Consider the following 20,322-nt stretch of genomic DNA (forward strand, 5'->3'; position numbering starts at 1 on the left):
TCGCTGCTCAGGACTTGGACGTTTCCACATTTGACAAAAAGAGAAAACGACAAACCATCACAGCAGAGCCTCACAGAGAGACGGTGCACAGCAGAGAGTTAGGCATCGTTTATTCCAAAATAGAAAGCTCTAAGGCAACACAGACAAGAGAAACGTGAACACCGCTTCATAAAAAGCAAGACAGACGCAAGTGTGGCTGGAGAGCTGAGCGGGGCCACCCAGAGTCACCGCCCCCTCCGGCTGCAGGGCAGTACCCGGCTCAATGAACCAGACACTTGTTGTACAGTACAATATTACAGATATTCAAACAAGAGGCACCCCAATCTGTGAAGTAATAACATGTTGATGAAGAGATTCAATCCGCCACTACAGGAGTCTGTAGCGGCTGCAGTCCATCCTTCAGGCAATGAACAGGGAACGCTGCTCCAGCTGCTCTTTGTTTTAACGCAGAAATAAAGGTTTGACACGTGCACGTGCTCTGCTTCTTGCAGCCGATGGGTCGTCATGTCCTACTGGTTCCTCAGAGCCTGTGATTGTGTGATTAGCATAGTGTTCTGGATTGTGCATTAGAGAAGTACGCCTCGACTGTAAGATGGTTACAGAGTGATGCATGGTATACACAATGAGCTCTATTGAAAGAGAGAACATCGCTGCAGTTGGGTTCCTGTGAGAGAACTGCACACAGTAACATGATCCACGATGCGCCACAGCAACAGTGTTCTGTACTTTAGTGTCCTTTTGACCAATTTCAAAAAGTGTCAAACTTTCTTTTGTGCTTCTTGGCAAGAATTCTTGAAAAAAAGAACACCGGTAAGGCCTTGATGTTATTGTACGTTTAAAACCAATTTAAATATCAATTTCCATCAGCATTCAATTCATTTTTCTGTTTTTTAGAAAACTTCAAAGAACCCTGGAAAACAGGGTTTCTAGCTTTAATTATGAATCTATACATAAATATTCCTTACAAAACAGGAGAACACACAAATGAAAACAAAAAACACGAAGTTCATACATTTGTATATAAAAATAAGCATCTCCTTTTTGTTCCTTTCAATCTCTCACCTTGGGCTCCGCTTGGCCTGCAGGGCCCGCGTGAGAGCCGTGGAGTCAGTTGCAAAAGTGTGCACATCGACTGAAAACACAAGCATGCAACGAGACAAACCCTCACAGATACAAGTCCAAACTGTTGGCATCCAAACGAGACTTTAACCGGGGGGGGGGGGGGAATTGCTTCGAGTGTTTTTAACACTTCTTTTTTTCTTCTGTTTGATTTTATCTTGTTGAGCTTAAATATACAAAAAAGTGCACTCGCATACATCAACTAAATAATTAAAAAGCAGTTTCTGAAATGAAACTCCTGATGTTCACACACGCAGGGTAGAGGGTTGGAAGAGTGCAGGACTGTTGTGTCCTGTAGCTTTGTGCTCTATGTAAACCTAATGTGTGTGTGTGTGGTTGTACTATGACCCACAGTGTGTCTGAGAACACAGCCGACCTATTTATGCACGTCTTGTGTGTAGACCAGAGTGTGAGGGAGTGTGTCCTCTACTGCAACGAGTCGCTGTTGTCCAGACCCAGCCCAGCCATGTCCGTGTCATCGTCCTCATCTCCGCTGTCCCCCGACTCGTCTTCACTGTGGCCCCCCAGCATCACCTGCTGTACCGCCAGCGTGGCGCCGTCTGACGTCAGGCTCTGCAGACCCTCCATGTTCATCGTCACCATTGTGCCTGAGAACGAAAGGAAATAATTACTGAGTAAACTCCTATCGCTATGCATGTGAAGTAAAAAACACCACAAATGTAGAATTACTACCAAACCGTCAAGTGACAGTTTATATCCAGGACAGTCCAGACTCATGGGTACGATGTGAAGACTTTGAAAGAATCGAATAAAAAGGTAACAAGTGTATTTTTTGGAAATCTCAGAATACAGACAGACGCCCGCTGGCAGACGCCCGCTGGCAGACGCTCGCTGGCAGACGCCCGCTGGCAGACGCTCGCTCGCAGACGCCCGCTGGCAGACGCACGCAGACGCAAGCAGACAGACGCACGCTCGCTGACGCCCGCTGGCAGACGCACACTGGCAAACGCACGCTGGCAGATGCACGCTGGCAGACAGACGCACGCTGGCAGACGCACGCTCGCAGACAGAGACAGACACAAGCAGACACATGCACGCTCGCAGACGCACGCTCGCAGACAGAGACCGACGCACGCTTGCAGACGCTCGCTCACAGACAGACAGATGCTACGAGACGCTCGCAGACAGACTTACAGAAAGACAGACAACCACAAAATAATACCTCCAGTGCAGAGGCATAAAAAAGTCAATACCACACGAAGATTATGAATTTATATTTCAAGAGTACAAGCTGAGTAGCTGTTCAGCCATCTAGCCTGCAAACTGATGTTAGCAGTGCACCTTTCCTTGGTGGATGTTAGTTTGTTTTTACCACACAGCCCGTTGTCTGCTACGTGAGCGCAGTCCACCCAAAACATTATATTTCACACAATTTAAGCTTCTGCATTTTCCAAATGCACTGGTATTATTCAAACGTATTGTGCGGTTGGTGAGCCTCGTACCGAACGGCTTAATACGAATATGTGTATCGTTACACCAATAGAAATGAATAACCGTAGCTGTGGCGCCATCGTGAGCTCATTAGGAGCTCAAGTGTAGTAGGACAGCACTGAAGGCCCAGGTATGAAATGCACAGCCCGCCACTGCATAACAATCACCAGTGTGTTCACACCAACCACGAAGGAAACCTTTCAAGCAGCATGATTACATGCAACGCCGTGAATGAAACATCTCAACTGGAGCAAGGAATCCACATGACGCGGTGTCGTGAAAGCCCATCGGTGCTGAGGTTTGTGACTTTAGATCGGATCTCATACTTGCCAGCTTGGTTTCAAAGGGGCTGTACCGGAGAGTTGGAAGATTTATTCACATTGACATTCAATTCCCGATCAACATTGTTGCATGTCTATTCAGTCAATGGATTGCCTATTTTAATACAATTCAAAATTGTGCTTCGAGGGAATTATTTCCCCTGGACTCGGCCTGTGTGTGTGTGTGTCTTCCCGTCTCTCAAAAGCGTTGGCACGGGATGCATTTTTCATTTGTCAGAATCAGATTCGTTCATCATATAACCGTTGAGTCGACATCTGTTTGGTAGATTATCTGTGGGTTTTCTACCGATGGAGAGCCCGCCGCCAAACTGTTTGGAATGCGTGTCGGCTGATAACGATCAGCGGCCGATCAATCAGAGCACCCCCCCCCCGACAAACACATCCACACGCATGTTGATTCTCTTTAACTTGAATACAAACTGTTCACTGAACCCTGCTGCGTACCGTCGGGCATGGTCACTTGCTGCTGGGTGCCTCCTGTGGCGATGGAGTCAGGCCAGAAGCGCTGCAGTGGCCGGTTTTGAGGAGTCTTCTTCTTGGCTTTCGGTGTCTCAGAGGAGCTAGCGTCCAACATGGGCTGCAGGATCCGCCTTCGTGCATTTATAAACCTGGAGACACAAGACAACCGAGATCTGTGAGGGTGCCGACTGGAAGGTGTGCTGCTGCAGTCAGATGTTCTGTCCCGATACGCTGGGATGAAATCATCTCCCACTAAAACAGGATGTCGGAGCTCGATCTGTTCTCAGCTTTCAACTGACCGAGCTGTGTTCATAAGGATCGAAGCAGAAATAGTTCATCACTTCAGAAGCGTGCGGGCAGACAATCAGCTGACTGACCAATCAGGTTCCAGTCTTGACCAACACACCTGCCCTGACATGGATTTGGGACGGTGCACAACAACGCTACTCTTTGTGGGCCAAACTCACCAGTTGTTGACCTGCAGAAGTGTCAGGTTCGTCTGGATGGCGATCTGTTTCTTCTCATCCTCTGTTGGGTACGGGTGCTACAGGGGAGGACGGGGGGAAAGGCTTCAGTGTTTCTGTTGAGGGTGGAAGAGTAACACGGCAGTGGATGTGATGCACAGACTCACCCCGATGTGCTGGAAGAGCCACGAGCGCATGACATTCGTGGCGAGTTTGGGTAGAACGCCGCGTTTGTTCTTGGGTGAGTTGTCGTCGTGATTAAAGAGGTTCAAGTCCTGGTGAAACTGCAGCTGGAGCTGAGCAGACGGACAGACATTCATTCAGACACCTCGCTGTTTGTTCATGTCACCAACATCACACGGTTCACATGCGACTGTGGCTCAGTGGAGAGCAGGGTCATCCTTCAATCAGAGGATCGCTCCACTAGTCGCATGTCGACGAGTCCTAGAGCAACACACTGAACCCCAACATAGCTCCCATAGCTGTTCTACGTGTGTGAATCAGATAGACTGACAGACTGACAGGCAGGTGGCTGTAGTGGTCGGACAGACTAGAAAAGCGCTCTACGGTAGTAGAGTCCATTCACCATTACCAGGGTTCTGCTCAAATTACACACTATGTGAATCTCAATTTTAAACTTTGAACTAACTGCCAACAATTTGCCATTTGAGGATCTCGAACACAGACCAGAATCACAGGAAGAGAGACAGATGAACAACCTGATTGTTCTGGACGCGTATTGTCCCGGGAGATAGAGCCTGTGTTACCACCTGGCCCTGCGGAGTGACGACTGTAACAGGCTGGTACAGCGTGCCACCTACACACACACACACACACACACACAGCATCATATAATCTGCTGCGCTGTAGAGGGCGACCCAGAATAGTAGAACAAGATGTAAGGACTTGACCAATCAGATTTGACTGTCAGGTGATCAGAACAGTACGGTACCTGAGGGGGGGGTTGTATGCCACGGGGACATACCTGCGACCACCTGGGTGGGGTTGACTGCGGTCACGGTCACGTTCCCTTGCTGCAGAGCCGACGCTGGCACCACGATTTGGCCCTGGGGACTGATGGTCCCCGAGATAGAGCCGGGGGTCTGCAGAACACAGAGCAGCAACACAGAATGGGTCCAAGGCAGGTGTGTGCTGGTGGCTCACACTTTAAAGAATGCTGATACTGAACCTGAGAAAACACTGTGGAGCAGGTTAGAAGAATGAAGGCGCATTAAAAAGGCAAAGAATCCAAAACAACATCATCAGTGACGAGTATGAGCACCAACAGAGCCAACCATTTGTGTTAGGGGGCGAGAAGTAGAGTCCACCTACGGTCCATACAGGAGTCTTGGTGGGGGAGAAGCCCTGGACCTGGCCTTGTACGGGGGAGTACGGGCTCCCTGGATCTCCACTCAGCAGAGTCTCGCTGTTCATCTTGGTCTTGAGGCAGGCGATGTAGCGGCTGCAGAAGTCCTTACACAGGTCACTCACCTTCTCCAGCTCCAGCAGGTGGATCCTCAGCACCTGGATGGCTTTCACCATCTAGAGGCCAGAATTAGACAAAGAAGGGTTGGTGGCAGTCTCTCCAGCTGGATATATTTCCATCTGTGTGTCCTCTAAATGTCTGATACTGAGGACTGAGAAGATCACGTCGGTTCTTTATTTCAGAACACCGTATTTAGGTAGGATCACCCAGAGACGGTCTATAACAGCAGATGACATCACAGCTCCCCAAAAGTGAAGCCAAATCTTCTGTGTGGCCCTCTGGTGGCTAACTGCAGTATAAGTCATGAACCCTGGCCCCAGATGTGACATGAGCCCAACGAAACAAAGGCTACGTCCCAAGTCTGTTAATTGTCATCTCCTCGCTTGAACAGGAAGTTGTTCTGTGCCGCCATATTGACGGCCGTCCCAAAGCCCTAATGTAGCTCTGAGGAGGGAGGAGGGACCTCTGAGGAGCCATGAGCGAGGACCCACGCGAACAGACTTCCAGGAAGTGTTTTAACGGCCGACACGCCCCCTCATTGTTCATCAGGCATGTGATTGGACGCTGCAGCCGATCGGACTGATGAGATTTTGTTCAACATGCAAACAGTGAAGACGGATCACAGAATAAACTCTAGTTTATATTTGATTAGTTTTCTGATTCAACATCTGGTTTAAATAAATGTTCATTGTAGACTGAACAACAAAAGGACCACAAACTCTTGATGAGTTTTATCATTTAAGAGAAACAATAAGTAAACAATAAGTTATTTAATATCAACGTCACAATCTGAATTTCAAAACGTACAGACGCAAATAATTCATAAATAATTCATAAATAAGACGATCGCATTCCTCCAGTAGAAATGGATCCTGAGCTTCTAAACAGAACACAGTTTAACAGACGACAGAGAGAAACACTACTGTGGCGATCACTGTGTTTATTAGTCAGTAGTGCTGGGCAACTTAACGCGTTAACGCATTCATTAATTAACGCCGACAATTATTATATCGCGCGTCAACGCATTTTTTAAATGTATTATAATTTTTTATTATTTTTTTAATTGAAAGACAAGAGACAATACATACACATAAGAGGATGACAAGAACAGTGGGATGAAAGGCAGCAAACATCCTGTAGTCAGTTGCGGTAAACTCACACACACTCACATGTCAGTGCAGCTCTACGCTGACATTCACCGTAAACACATTCAAACACACAGATCGGGAGCGAAGGACTTTGAAAGTTAGCGGAAACATTAACGTGAGACAACATCCGGTTTTCAGAATAAGATGCCAACAAAGTATGAATTACATTCACATTAAGTATGAAACATGCTGCCTGCATCTCATGAACCAAATGTTATTGCCCTTTAGTTCATAAAGCAGCACTTTAAAATAAAAGTGCGCAATACACTACTTTATAATTCATGATTGAACTTTGCCATAACAATGCGATGAATCGCGATTCAATATTTTAATCGTTGCCCAGCACTAGTTATTATATTATTAGTTACTGTTATTAAGTACAGTGATCATGTGAACAGACACTAACTCATCAAAAGTCTCTCCAGCTGTTAAAGCCGACTGACAGCTGATCAGCTGATCCTCCGTCATCAGAAACAGACGTCACTTCACGCGACGCTTCAGAGGAAAGGACGTCTCATGTCTCTGAAAACATATCTCCTCGTTCCTCTCTCCTCGTATGGTTTCCTCCATGCATCCCTGGTGGGAGGGACTAAGACGCAAGGAAAGGACCCAAGTGAGGGAAACGGGGATGACATTGAGAGACTTGGGATGTATCCGGAGTCAAATCATTTCTTTCCAAAGATGGTTTCTGTCATGTTGGGTTCTTATCACGCTAATGAATGTTTAATAAGGTGCAACGGATCATAAAACTCACGGTTCAGATCGCATCACATTCTTCAGTCACGGATTGGATCAGCACAAAAGAAAAGGTGCAAATATAACTCCCAGAGTTTGCCGGTCACATTCTCTGCTGCCAATACCAAGTGTCTGCGTGAGGGCCTTTGTTACAGCCGCTGGTCCACAAATCATTTCAACTGTCAGAGACGGGTCATAATTCATCTCTAATGATCTGTTTATGTGAAAACATCTCAAACAACCGGACATATTCAAGTTTCTCACCAGAAACTACATTTTACAAGATTACATTTGAAGTCATCATGACATCGTTATAATTCACCTCCCAATCCTCGTTTCTACCGACCGGAGCCTGAACGCATCACAGTGGCCCTCTGAGCGATGGCCGTTAGCGTGGTGCCGCTGACATTACCAGCTCTCCTCCTGTCCAATCACCAGGTAACGTCATCGGGGATCGGTGTGTAGAGAGCATTAATGCCCATCTCAACATTTCATATTTCTACTGAATATCGACTGATCGAGGCGGCAGTAAGAACGTATTTCACACTATCGTGGATAAAGTGTGCAGGTAAACGGCGGTTCAGGTGTGTGCTGGACGGAGAGGTGGAACTCACTCTCCTGAGGAGACTGGATCTAGTTAGTGACGCTGCAGAAGGAGGAGGAAGAAGAGAAGGAGTGAGCCGCATGAAGTGGTGGAGACTGAACCCAAGGAGTGGTGGGTTGCGAAGGTATCAAGGAGAGGAATGGAAGGACAGATGGAGGGGATTTTGTGAAAAGGATGGAACAGGCTGTGGTGAATACATATTTCAGGAAGAGGGAGGAGCTTAAAGGAAGGCACACACAGACTAGACAGGTGGTGGCAGGGGACCACATAGCTAGGCATCAGATGTGATCAGGAGGCTGATGAATGAAGACAATGAGAGAGAGAAGGTTGGTCAATGTGGGGATTGTGAATAAGGAAGTGCAGCAGAGGTCAGAGGTCAGCTGGACTACCCGAGCTAAACCATGAAGTCACACTTACCAGCTAAATGACCATTGTGAGGAATCTCTAATGAACAGGTCGGCAGCAAGAGCAGAGGACTGCATCTCACTGTGCTGTTGAGGTTAAAGGTCATTGAGTAGTAAGTGTGCATCCTGGTGAAATACCTCACGTCTGAACCTGCTTTCAGTCACAACGGTTGTCTTAGCCGGTGGTGTGGCCGAGCCACAGAACACTCGCTTTAGTACGGTTTCACTGTTGAGCTGCATTCAGATGGTAGTTCACTGAAGGAAGAAACGAGTGAACTAGTTCAACTCTCGTGGGTGCCCTGTGGGCCAGAGCAGTGTTACAGTGAAGCAAGCTGCCCCTGACACAAAGACAAACGGACACAACAGAGCAGAGCACTTCTCCCGGCATGCAGACGGATCTCACCAGGTTGTCAAGCTCAGGGTCCTCGCTGAAGAAGGGTTTGCCTTCCTTCTCCTGACAGCGGACAAAGTTCTCAATGTCCACGTCAAAGCTGGCCGAGGTGATGCAGTCAGAGCTCAGCGTGGACTGTTCACACTTCTCAAACAGCAGGGCCAAGAGAGGGAACAGGGGATGCCTGTGAAGGGTAACCCACACACAGTGGAATCCATCACAATGAACACACACCGTCTCCCAGTAACAGCATAAGAACACGATCAACTATAGGCTAACAGAGCCCTGGATATCAACGGTGATTCAGGCAACACGCCTACCGTCCCCGCTCCAACACAGCGGACTCGTGTGCCCGGGTCAGAGCGACCACTATCAGCACATGTCCATGCTGTGGCTGGTCACGCCCATCAACAGAATACATTCTCATCATCATGTGTGGCATATGACAGAACACATTCATCACTGTACCCGTGATCACGATATGCACTTCACTGCTCTTAAGAATATTAGCTTCTCTTGAGATCATGCAACTTGTTTGTCGGCTCTGATTTACAGAAGCAACTTGCATTCACAAAAGAAAACTCTCTCTCTCTCTATCTATCTATCGATCTATCTATATATATATATATATATATATAGATATATCTTAATTAAGAGATCCAGATCTCGTTATGTCAACAAATCTCATAATTATGAGCTACTATCTCTTCAACACAAGACAGATCTTGTTATTACGAGATCAGGAGCTCATGATTGTTGAATGAAAAGTTTGAAAGATATTCACAGATTGGGGCTTCTTGGATCAATAACTCAGAAGTGTAACGTTAATAAAACACAAGCAATGCCTCTTTAATGTGTAGCCGCTGAAAAGACATTTAACTAAAGTGTTGAATAACTTCGTTGTCACGCAGTGTGACCACAATCACCGTCCACGTCAGTAATATCTGACCGGTTATGCAACACTTATTTTGAAAAAGATTTGGGAGACTTTTTATTGGGCAAAGCCTTCAATAACTTCATTCTTATGCAGTGTCACCAAAATCAGTTCACACATAATGGTTGAACTAAGAACTTGCATCAATTAGTTGGAGCTGTTTTGATAATGGATGAATCATTATACTGTCTGAGCCTCTCGGAGGTGGAGACGTCCTGTCTCAGGTTTGATCTGAAGGGGAAGAAGTCAGATCGGTGCTCCCTAATTCAGTGAGGAGAACAACGGGGAGGCGTTCTCAGAGGCCATGTCAGGTTTCCTGGTGACACTTTAGTTTCTGGACAAGCTGAAAGCAATCGAGTTAAGAACACAGATTTAAGACGAGGGGCTGTTGTGGTTCTCTCTCCTCGACACAGAATTATCTCTACCGATATATGGAGGCTTTGTCCGCGTCCATGGGTGTCTGTGGCTCCGTGGGTATCGGACTGGGCGCCTCTGCCAACGTCCCCTCAATGAACTTCTGCTCGGAATCGCCGTCTACCTTTACCACACCTTGCATCTGCAGGAGAGGAGAACACAAAGGAGTGAGAGAAAGAAAGCAACAGAAACAGACAGAAGAGGTGAAGAGAGACACTACGACATAATGTGAAGACCCGAGGAGCTGGAGGGTGAAGCCTAACAGAGCCTTGCTTCAGCATGAAGCCTGTGGAGTCACGAGGACATGGTCTGGACCGTCCTGTTGACTGACAGTTCATTCTTGTTTCACTTGAATACTTTTGACCTGAAACATGTTGTGCACACATGCATTAAATGCGTGTGTGCGTTCTTTCATGCCGGCCGGTCTCACATTGCTGTATGAGCGCCTGCAGCTACACATGCAGACAGTGATGTGCTCCAATCACAATGCAGACTAAACACCACAGACGGTGACGTGAGTGAAAATATAACCCAGAACCTGCGAGTACACACGTTACCTAATGAAAGTAAAAGGACACATTGAGTGTAGCCTCAACAGCACTGGAGGCACATTCATTGATTAGGAGCCACTTTTCTGCTCCTTTACTGTCACACCGTGCTGCCTACCCAGGGGCATGAAGCCCAGCCCAACCATGTGACTGACAACAAGGAATGACATTGAGCACAAAGTAGCTAAAAATAATCACTTGCTTGGGGTGGAATTCTCTCATTAGTCATAGATCCTTCTCAGCTCTCGACATCCCCAACTTTGGCACTTGAATAATGATGTTTTGTAAGCAATTTACATAAGCTCAGACACGGATATGCTGGGCAGTAAAACAGCTTCATACAGCATAAGTGTTTCCCAAACAGTGATGTATTTGTGGGGGCCTGTTACAGACAGACATGCACATCTCCAACAAAGGACTAAAGCTGATGTAAGAGCATCATCGGTGGCTGTGTTCTAGTGTTGCATGCATAAAGTGTTTCCCTGTTGTTCAGCAGCCCAGGCTGCATCATCCCCACTAACAACACTGGAGCATCTATGGGCAAGGAGTGGAGCGGCATACTGAAAGCTGCAGCTTCAAACATTCAGGTTTTGTTTCTTCAAGCCCTGTTCTGGTTGATTATCTTTGTAAAAACAAGCGAAACAAAGTGCCGTTCAGGCAGTTGGAGCAGATCGTGTCGGCCTTGAGGTCCATAGCGAGCGTCTCGCTCTCACCCACCTGCTGCTCTCCCTTTGGGTACTTGTCTATGGAAACCGACTGGGCTGCCATCACGTTCACTGCTGATGCTGCACACACTGGGGCATTATAGGGAGCAGGGACAGGTGGCCCACCTACACAACACACAGTGTACATTAGACCAGCTGGAGGGCAGCGTTAGGCACACACACTGGAACGTCATGATGTTACCATGAGAGACTATCATTAGCTTTGTAAACTGGGAGAGTGTATGTAAGAATAATCAAGCTCATGTCATAAAACTAATAATAGATGTTGAACATTAACGCGTATTGATCACATATCTCCTCCAAAATAAAACTAAAATAACAAGTGAAGCGTTTGAAGGATATATAGGATGCAGAAACAACGAAGACATAACATGTGTATCATTTAACGTGTAAATGTGTTGATATGTGCACACACCTCTGGGCGAACCACGGGGCTGTGTGTGTGTGTGTGTGTGTGGCTGTGTGTGTGTGTGTGTGGCTGTGTGTGTGTGTGTGTGTGTGTGGGGGGGGGGGGGGGGGGGACTACTGTAGCATGAAGCGACTAAGTTTACTAATGTAACGTTATTTCTTTACGTCTCATCAACAGTTCGACACATTTCTGTACACCACACCCACGAAACAGGAGATTGAAATAACGAGCCCGTGACGCGTTGTTATAATAATAGTAAGCTAACGATAACGTTACCCTGCTACTGCTATTAACACACCCACCACGATGAACCTAGCCGTTAGCTAGCTGTTAGCTGCCCGCCGTTTGTGGCGGCAAGGGGAGATAAAAGTTAAAGAAAGCAAACATTGGCCCACTAAAGCTACATCCTCTGCTGCAGCAACGGCAGTCTTGACGCAGACAAAGTAGTTCGGCGAGAGTAAGCTTTGATATCCACAATATTTAACATTAGCTCGCCTGTAAGGTTAACGCCACATTGGCGTTAGCTCGCTAACCTAATCTAAGGTTAACCCAATGAACAACCGCCCGGCCGAGCTACAGCTAACGTTCGCCAACTGTTAACTTAAAAGTGTTTCTCACGCTAGAACGGTGAGGCCAAAAGAGACGCGCCATATTTAGAAAGAGGATCACTACCAAAAAACAAGCTAACCTAGCTAGCCAGCTACAAAAAAAGGACCCCGCTGCGGATTGATACGAAGAGTGTAGTTTGCCGACATAACAAAACAGCATCAAGAGCCTTAGCATTTTTTAATTAACATTTTAAATGAATATGCATTTCTTGTTCGCTCTATGCAGTAATTCAACTGCGGTGATATTAACGAGCATTGTCTGCACACCAGGCTAGCCCGGTTGATCCTCAAATCCTTCCCACATCAGTCAATCAATCACGCAGGGACAGCTGTCCTCCCCTCAGCGACAGTGTTACAACTGTCGGGCCTCGTTTCTAGCTCTCGCCCTTTGCTTTGCCACAATCCTCCTCTGCCCCCAAAACGCCGACATATTTTTTTTACCCCCTCCCTTGTAAACAGATTTTTTTATTCTTCCCGGAGCTCTGCCGCTTCTGCTTCCCTTCCAAAGACACCCTCCGCTGCCCTGACTAGGTCCGCACTCCTCGCCCCGGGGCATTTTTGCGTGCGGCCCAGATTGTTTGATTGATAGGGAACGGAAAAAGAGGGATTTTGAGTGACAGCTTACCTGAGTGCCAATCTTCGTCACACTGACAAGCGGCTGCAGCAATCGGGACCCGCAGTTGTCGCGTTGCGTCATCGCGTAAGGGCACGCAGAGGCGCTTGGCTCATGAATATGTATAAGGTGGGCGGAGACATGACATCCGACAGCCTGTCCCTCTGCGCCCTCTTGGGTTTCTAGCTTGGCAAACGCCATTTACTGCCCCCGTTTACACAACACATTTTCTATGTATATCTGAAGCTTTACACTCCTTCATGCAGATATTGTGTCATCATATGCACACACTAATAAACACCATAGATGCGGATCGTCTACCCTAAAAGAATGCTAGCTGGGATAATGAGGACATTATGTGCAAGCAGGCAGGCTAAGGGTGTGGAAACTGTAATCTTTAAAATAGAAACACAGATAAACCACTTGCACACTCGGCTCTATTCAAATGCCCGAGGCAGAAAAGCAGCGTTTGATCTGTGCCCATCCCTTTATAGGCCTGTTTCTTTAGCTAAGACAAAACAGAATCACACCAGGAAAAAAATGACTTCATTTCCCATCTTTGAGCTTTAATAATATAACATTTTAACAGCAGAATTGCATGCAGATCTTACAGGTGAGGGAATGATCATCATAAAAAGTGCCAACACCATCAACATCTTTAAGCAATATAACGGTTTGTAGCAAGGCCGACTCCTCTAGTGCCTGATGGAGGAGGGCTGCGGGAGCCGAAACTTGGCCATCTCCACATCCAGGTCTGAAAATGTGTGGGGCGTGTAGTTGTGGTGCTGCTGGTTTTTATAAGTGCTGTTGTTAAAAGGCTCATCGGGCTCCGGCAGTGCTGCAGCCTCTGCAGCGGGCGAGAGAGCGAGAGAAATGCATGTAAGAAAGCAGAGTATGATAAAAGGTTCGACAAACATGTTGGGCAACACTGGGTCTACTTCTGCGTCATCGTCCCCGCTCCTGATTTTCAGGCAACAAAAAGACTTGACCGAGGTATTTCTGATAAGCGATACAATCTGAAAAAAGTAATGTGGGTTGCTTTGTAAATATAAAAAAAAAAATTTAACGGTAGCTGATTTGCATATTCACACATGCTGACAAAGGTGGTTTATTGTGGGGCATTCCCTATGGTGGCAGGCCACATTACCCCCAACAGTGTGGCGACACACTGGTGAGAGAAGCCTAAAAGATGATGTTCCTGAGAGGGTGCAGACAATAAAGACCCTCAGACTAGAGAAACAGGGACACTGGCAGAGGTCAGCATGAAATGGATTAAAAGGCATTAGGTCAAAAGTGCTCCGATGCTTTCGGTTCAACAGAAGCACATCACTTGCGCATGCTGTGTGAGTAAGGTCATCAACATGTGAGACAGTGGAAGAAACCTTGCACATTGACGATCACAGAGAAATACATTTGAGACACTTTCACATGAAACGACACCGTGTTTATCCCAAAGTCCAAACAGAGTCACAGAAGTGAACAAGTGGTGAACTCCATGAGCGAGGTGAGGAGCTTGTTCCAGCTGGTAAGAAGTGGAACAAAGGGCTGCAGCTAAACAGGGATGTTTAGAATCTGAAAGATGTTGGTGTCTTCTGGTCAGTTGGACTTACAGTATTCACGTCATGACTATGATCCAATGATTCTGTAAAAACATCTTGTTGCTGTGTAATCCTGCTCCCTGGAATACTTCCACTGACTCCAGCTCCTACTGGTCCAGCTGCTGTCAGGGACCGGAGGCCTTCACTGTAACGCAGTGAGGGTGTGCACTGTGCACGCTAACATTACCGTTACAGACGCTGGCATTATTACCTGTAACCTTAACTTAGAAAACCTGAAACCCAGATTTCATACAGATACATGATCAAAAAGAGTGAACTATGAGAACAATACTGTGGGAGATGGACGGCAGCTGCTGGAATGCAAGTGAGGGGGATTTAAAGATAGCGATAGGTGGTATATTCTCCAGTCATTAAACGAGGGGAGGAAAGAAGAAACACGAGCACGATTATTGTCACAGTATGAACCAAGCAACATCTCCGATCATACACTGACAGCAACAGTAGAGCCGTGTGGGGGGGTCAGCGACAGACAACTCAAAACCTCAATTGGCAGAAACCAAGCAAAGGAAAAGGAATGTACCAGCTGGCATTAAAGTACATGTACACTACATCCACCCCATGCACAAGCACCACGCTGAACACAGAGGCAGCTGGAAGTCAGACGTCACAGCGGTGGAGCAGAAGCAAAAGAATCCAGAGACGATATTTAAAAAGCTGTGAAAGCAACAGCAACTCCAGTATGTGAGGGAGTTGACACTATAACAGTACAGATAGAAAGAAAAGGATGGTCATCTGTAGGGGCTCACAGATCCAGAGAGGAAACGGGGAGGTAAAGATTTGGGAACTATAATGGTGTAGTGTGTACCCTCAGGTGGTTCAGCTGGGGCGTCCGCCTGCAGCTCCTCTCCTGCAGCTTCAGCTACCACTGGAGCAGGGTCCAGCAGCTCCTCACTGCTCTCCACAGGGCCAGAAACTACAGCCTCAGCAGCCACTTCAGCAGGCTCTGCAGCAGCTTCAGCATCAGCTTCTACAGGGGCAGCTTCAGTAGCGGCGCTCTCTGTGGTTTCTACTGGAGCGTCAGTCTGGGCTTTTTCTGGAGATGCAGGCTCGATCACAACTTCAGCTGGAGTTTTTACTTGGGCATCGGGGATGGCAGGAGTTGCGCTGTCTTCTTTTACTTTTGGAGCGGGTTCCACTGCAGCTTCAGCTGAAACTTCTGGGCTGGTCACAGTGTCTTTGGTGGCATTGCAGATCTCAGGAGCGGGGTCCACTAACTCCTCAGAGCTAACACAGGCTACCTCGACGGTGGCTTGAGCTGCTTCTGTGGGGGCTGCTACTGCTGCTGGAGCGGCCTCCTGTGCATCCTCAGCAGCACAAGCGGGAGTAGCTTCAGGTTCTGGTAGAACTTCCATCTTAGCTTCATTAGTGTCTTCCTTCCCCTCTAAAGTGTTCTCCTGGACTTCTTCTGCTTCTTCTTTCACAGTGGATTCTGATACCTCTGGTGGTGAGGTCTTGGTTTCGGTCTTCACTTCTGACTTCTCTTCCTCAGAGTCTGAGTCAGAGTCGCTGGACGATGAGGAAGATGATCCGTCAGCTGCTGGATCACCAGGTTCAGAGGAGGCTGCAGCGGCCGCTACCGGGACCGCGGCGGCCGGGACCGTGGCGGCCGGGACCGCGGCGGCTGTGAGAGCGGCTGGAGCCGAGGTTTTACTGCTTGCATTGACCAGGGCCTCAGCAGCTGGGGGAGCTGCGTCAACTACAGGTGGAGCTTTGTCAGCAATAACCTGAGCAACATCTGGGTCAGCAGCTGGAACCTCGGCTGCCTCTGGCTCAGCTCCAACTGCTTCACTGGTGGCAGTGGCAGGCGCTGCTGCAGCTACAGTTGTGTCTGCGGTGGCACTGCGGCGGGCCGCTGCTTCAGTTACACCGAGAGTGTGTGTTGGCAAAACTCCAGGCTGTGAAAGTCTAGCTGGGAAGGCAACTGTTGTCTTATAGGCTAGCAAGGTTGCTCTCTCATCTGGAGCCTCTGCTGCTGGGGAATAATAAACGGGACAAGAGTGGTTAACCAACACTAACATTTACAGCACGGGCATGATTCATCCGGCACACATCTATCTTTTCCGCACGGAAAAAACTAATTATCACAACACAACGTTAATTATTTAGAATAAATAGACTTCTTGTTAACCTTGTTTATATTTGACACTATTTATAAACACCTTTAACACATCAGCAACACATATAAACGTCACAGTGAAGGATTCTGGGAGGACTGGACGACTGGAAGAGAAAGAAAGTGTTAGACCTTCGGGAACATCTCCTGCAGTGTGAAATATAAAAAGGTAAAACATTGAACTTTAAAATCAGCATTATTCATCACAAACAATATGAGACATACGCAGAAACAGAAGAACATCATTAATACACAACAGCAACCAAAGTTTAACCCTAAATCTGAGGTGATTTGAAGCTCCTCCTCTTCATACACAATGCCCTAAATATGCTAGCACCAAGCTACATTGCTAACTCACTAACTAGTTGCCTTCAAGAACACTGCGGTCGTCTGCTGCTGGTTTGTTGGAGGTTCCCAGCAACAGACAAAAGAGCAGCGGGAACGCAGCCTTTCAGTTAGGCCCCAACGATAGCAGGGAAGCCCGGTGCAGGTCTAACGCGGTGCAGGTCTAGATTAGAACATTTGTAACTTTATTTGTATTATTATCATCTGTTGGTAGAGTGGACGGAGAGACTGTGCTCCGAGCGTCCGGCACAGGCCGGATGGGAGGAGATGGGAGGGTCTGTCTGGGACCAAATATTATTGATGCACAAGGTATCAGACTTTCTGAGTTTATATTTAATAAGTCTAAAATGATCTCTACTGTAACTTTGATGGTCATTTCATGCCTATCTTCCTTTATGGTAAATAAAGATGTTCTTTTATGACAAATACAAATGAAGTGTATCATTATTATTACATTTCAAACTTAATGAAGTCAACAGAATCCTATGGCCTTACTCTTGCTTACAGCCTTGGTCTTCTTCGCTAGCGGTGCAGGTTCTTCGGCCTGAGTGCAGAACCAAGCAGCCGGGCGACTCCTCAGGACGCCCCAGTTCTCCAGCTGGAGACCCTGCAGAAGAACACAGAAGAACCGCATTACACATGGAGTATACAGAACAACAGAACTCGGACTGCGCTACAGCAGGACCTCATGTAATGCTGCACTGAGATCATGCTACATAACCACACTGATATCTCTATCCCATGGGTGTAGAAGTCGTGTTGCGTGCTGGATCCAGGTGTGAGCTGTGTCAGTCTTCTGCTGTAAACTGCTGTGGTCAGCGTACCTGAAAGGTGCAGTGCTCCTGCTCTGTAGCGTTGGAGCTGGGCAGAGTTGTTCAATGCTTTTGCGTTGAAGCCGATGAGAAAATCTAAATTAGTCAACTTTGACATTTCTTCCTTCTCATTCATATCCAGGTTTCTATCTCTTCGAGATCTCTTGCTTGGATATATGTGAGGCCATCTAGCTCTCCTCCACAATAAGCACGCAGTCCTGAAGGGCCGGCTCAATGAAAGCAACGTTTCATCGCTCACATAATGCAAATCAATAAGCAGCACTGCTTTCTGACCATTGTGTGTTTTAATAAATGTGATGAAGTAACTTTATCTATCAGGTGTTACATTTGCAGTGTTCGCAAACAACTGATATTTCAGACTGATTAATTTCACCATAAACAGAATGTACGATATAATATATCAACATGTAGGATTACAAACACACCCAAGAGTACATCTCCAATACCAATGTCTAATAACACTAATACAACGAAATACAACAGTTGTCTCACACAGCTTGTGTCATGAGTGTGACGTGTGTTAGTCACGTGTGTGGACAGAGAAGCAGCTGCTGCCACTGGCCTCTTCCAACCGGAAGGTTAGCGTGTTCAATAAAGTGTCACGTTGAAATGGTTAAACTAGAAGTATGACGTCGTGTATTAGCTCAGGGTTCGCTGTGGTTAAAGTTTCAGAACTAACGTTATGCCCTTTATTCGGTGCTGGAATCCATAAGAACTACGGCGTCCCGGGCTCAGTGCGACGGAGACAGCCGCGTGGAGGGCAGTGTGTCTGCCGTGTCTCCATGAAGGCGCTCTTTAACAGACTGCGTGTAAAACGGAGAGGAGAGAATGCAATCCGTGTTACCTTCAGGGAACCCAGTCGCCCTAACCGCAGCAGGGAGGTCGCCATTTCGTGTTCCCAGTGTATTGCTCCGACCGGAAACCAGGAAGTGAAACCGGTTCCACAAAGCCAAAGGTTCCGCTGTCAGTCTGACGACCACATTATAGTGTTTTATCCTGATAACCCAGTGAGCATATTTTGGTGCAAAAGACGTTTAAAAGACTTCTATGCGCGACGTTGAAAGGACGGTCAAAATTGGTTCAAAAGTGAAAGTTTTTTCGCCGACTATTTGTAGACGTTGAAAAGACGTTCACGCTTAGACCAGATTTAAACGTGATTTGCAATACTATAATCTTTCGTCCTCTACATCCCAGTGAGCACTAACCCAGATTTCAACGTTGATTTCTGGTTGAAAAAGCGTTGATATGGGGTCTGAACGTATTTTAACCGTCTTTTGAACTGACTAAATTACGGTTACAATATCAACATGTCACAAAACACCAATTCTATTCTATACATATATATACGTATATATGTATATATATGTATATATATATATATATATATGTATACATACGTATACGTATACATGTATACATATATATATATATACATGTATACATATATATATATACACATGTATACATATATGTATATATATACATATATATACATATATGTATATATATACATATATATACATATACGTATATATATACATATATATACATATATATACATATATATACATATACATATATATACATATATATACATATACATATATATACTGTTACGTGATTTCTGGGGGGTGACCCCTCACGACTTTTTGATTCGATAATAAAAAAAAATTGAAAAATTAATAATTATTAATTATTTTTTATTTTTTTTTATTATTTCTATTTGGGTTATTAGAACTATATTCCTTATGTAAATCTTTTCAATTCATCTGGAAATAATTAGTAATAAGCAAATAGGAGGCCTTTTATGTGAAACGCATAAAAGAGTGAGCCGACGGATCTCCGTATCAATCATTGATGCACAGATCGACAGGGGGCCAGCTGGCGGTGCATCATCCCTTGCGATGCACCAGAGGGACCCAGACTCCACGTGACGCGTGCCCGGTGGGTCTGGGACCTCCCTGTGTGAACTCCTTATTGCCTTAAGATTTGGCTAGAAGGAGGGGATAGATTTTTACTCCGTTCCCTATATGATCTTCACATCTGACCGGGCGGGAGATATGGGGATGAGAGAATTCTCCCCAATCCTCCCTGGTTTTGCCTCGCGTACTGCTGTACCCTAAGATTGATCTTTACCGGGTTATAATATTGTACCGAATATTCTTTAATTATCTGACCACCAGCCTGGTCCAAAGCTGGATTTCTGTCTAATCTGACGTGACCCGCAGCCACTCACATAGACAGTGTAGTCTGTCGCTCGGACGATTATTTGGTTTTATAAGAGTCCAGTATTTATTTTGTCTCTTTTATTTATTTTGGTTTTAGATTTTTCTTAATCCTTTCGTAATTGATAAGATCCGGCTTGAGAACCCAAACAGATATAAAGCTCTTTCAAACGCAAGCTGGTCTCTCCCGGAGGACTTCTCTTAGTTTAAAGCGAAAATAATTCGAATAAGTTATTAGGATGTTCGGCGCATGTCAGGAATGCTATCAGTAGTGTGCCGTGCTGGAGGTCGCTCCAACTTACCTCAGGGGCTGTGGTATGTCCGGTGAGGTGT

The 20,322-nt window shown here is 46.3% G+C and overlaps 2 protein-coding genes across 3 annotated transcripts; both read right to left on the bottom strand.

The window, feature by feature from the left end:
• Window positions 1-93: 93 nt before the first annotated feature.
• On the bottom strand, window positions 94-12,938 carry pknox1.1 (pbx/knotted 1 homeobox 1.1; the record flags this gene model as incomplete). Its single annotated transcript, XM_079276485.1, is given in 12 exon segments — window positions 94-1,727; window positions 3,357-3,520; window positions 3,839-3,915; window positions 4,003-4,131; window positions 4,555-4,652; window positions 4,788-4,938; window positions 5,168-5,377; window positions 8,616-8,787; window positions 9,963-10,093; window positions 11,217-11,306; window positions 11,309-11,329; window positions 12,867-12,938. Coding segments are annotated over 12 exon segments (1,497 nt in total). The 3' UTR covers window positions 94-1,545.
• A 461-nt stretch (window positions 12,939-13,399) lies between these two features.
• ndufv3 (NADH:ubiquinone oxidoreductase subunit V3) lies at window positions 13,400-18,675 on the bottom strand. Of its 2 annotated transcripts, none has more exons than XM_079277366.1 (4): window positions 18,609-18,675; window positions 17,427-17,538; window positions 15,279-16,442; window positions 13,400-13,701 (listed from the first exon to the last, which is right to left on the bottom strand). In XM_079277366.1, the coding sequence occupies exons 1-4, from the start codon at window positions 18,651-18,653 to the stop codon at window positions 13,550-13,552; spliced, it is 1,473 nt and encodes a 490-aa protein (XP_079133492.1). In that variant the 5' UTR covers window positions 18,654-18,675; the 3' UTR covers window positions 13,400-13,549. The 2 variants fall into 2 exon arrangements, with proteins under 2 accessions (XP_079133492.1, XP_079133491.1); XM_079277365.1 differs by having other exon boundaries at window positions 15,279-16,445.
• Window positions 18,676-20,322: the final 1,647 nt, after the last annotated feature.

Source organism: Melanostigma gelatinosum, assembly GCF_949748355.1.
Source record: "Melanostigma gelatinosum genome assembly, chromosome: 10".
In the NCBI taxonomy this organism is placed as follows: domain Eukaryota; kingdom Metazoa; phylum Chordata; class Actinopteri; order Perciformes; family Zoarcidae; genus Melanostigma; species Melanostigma gelatinosum.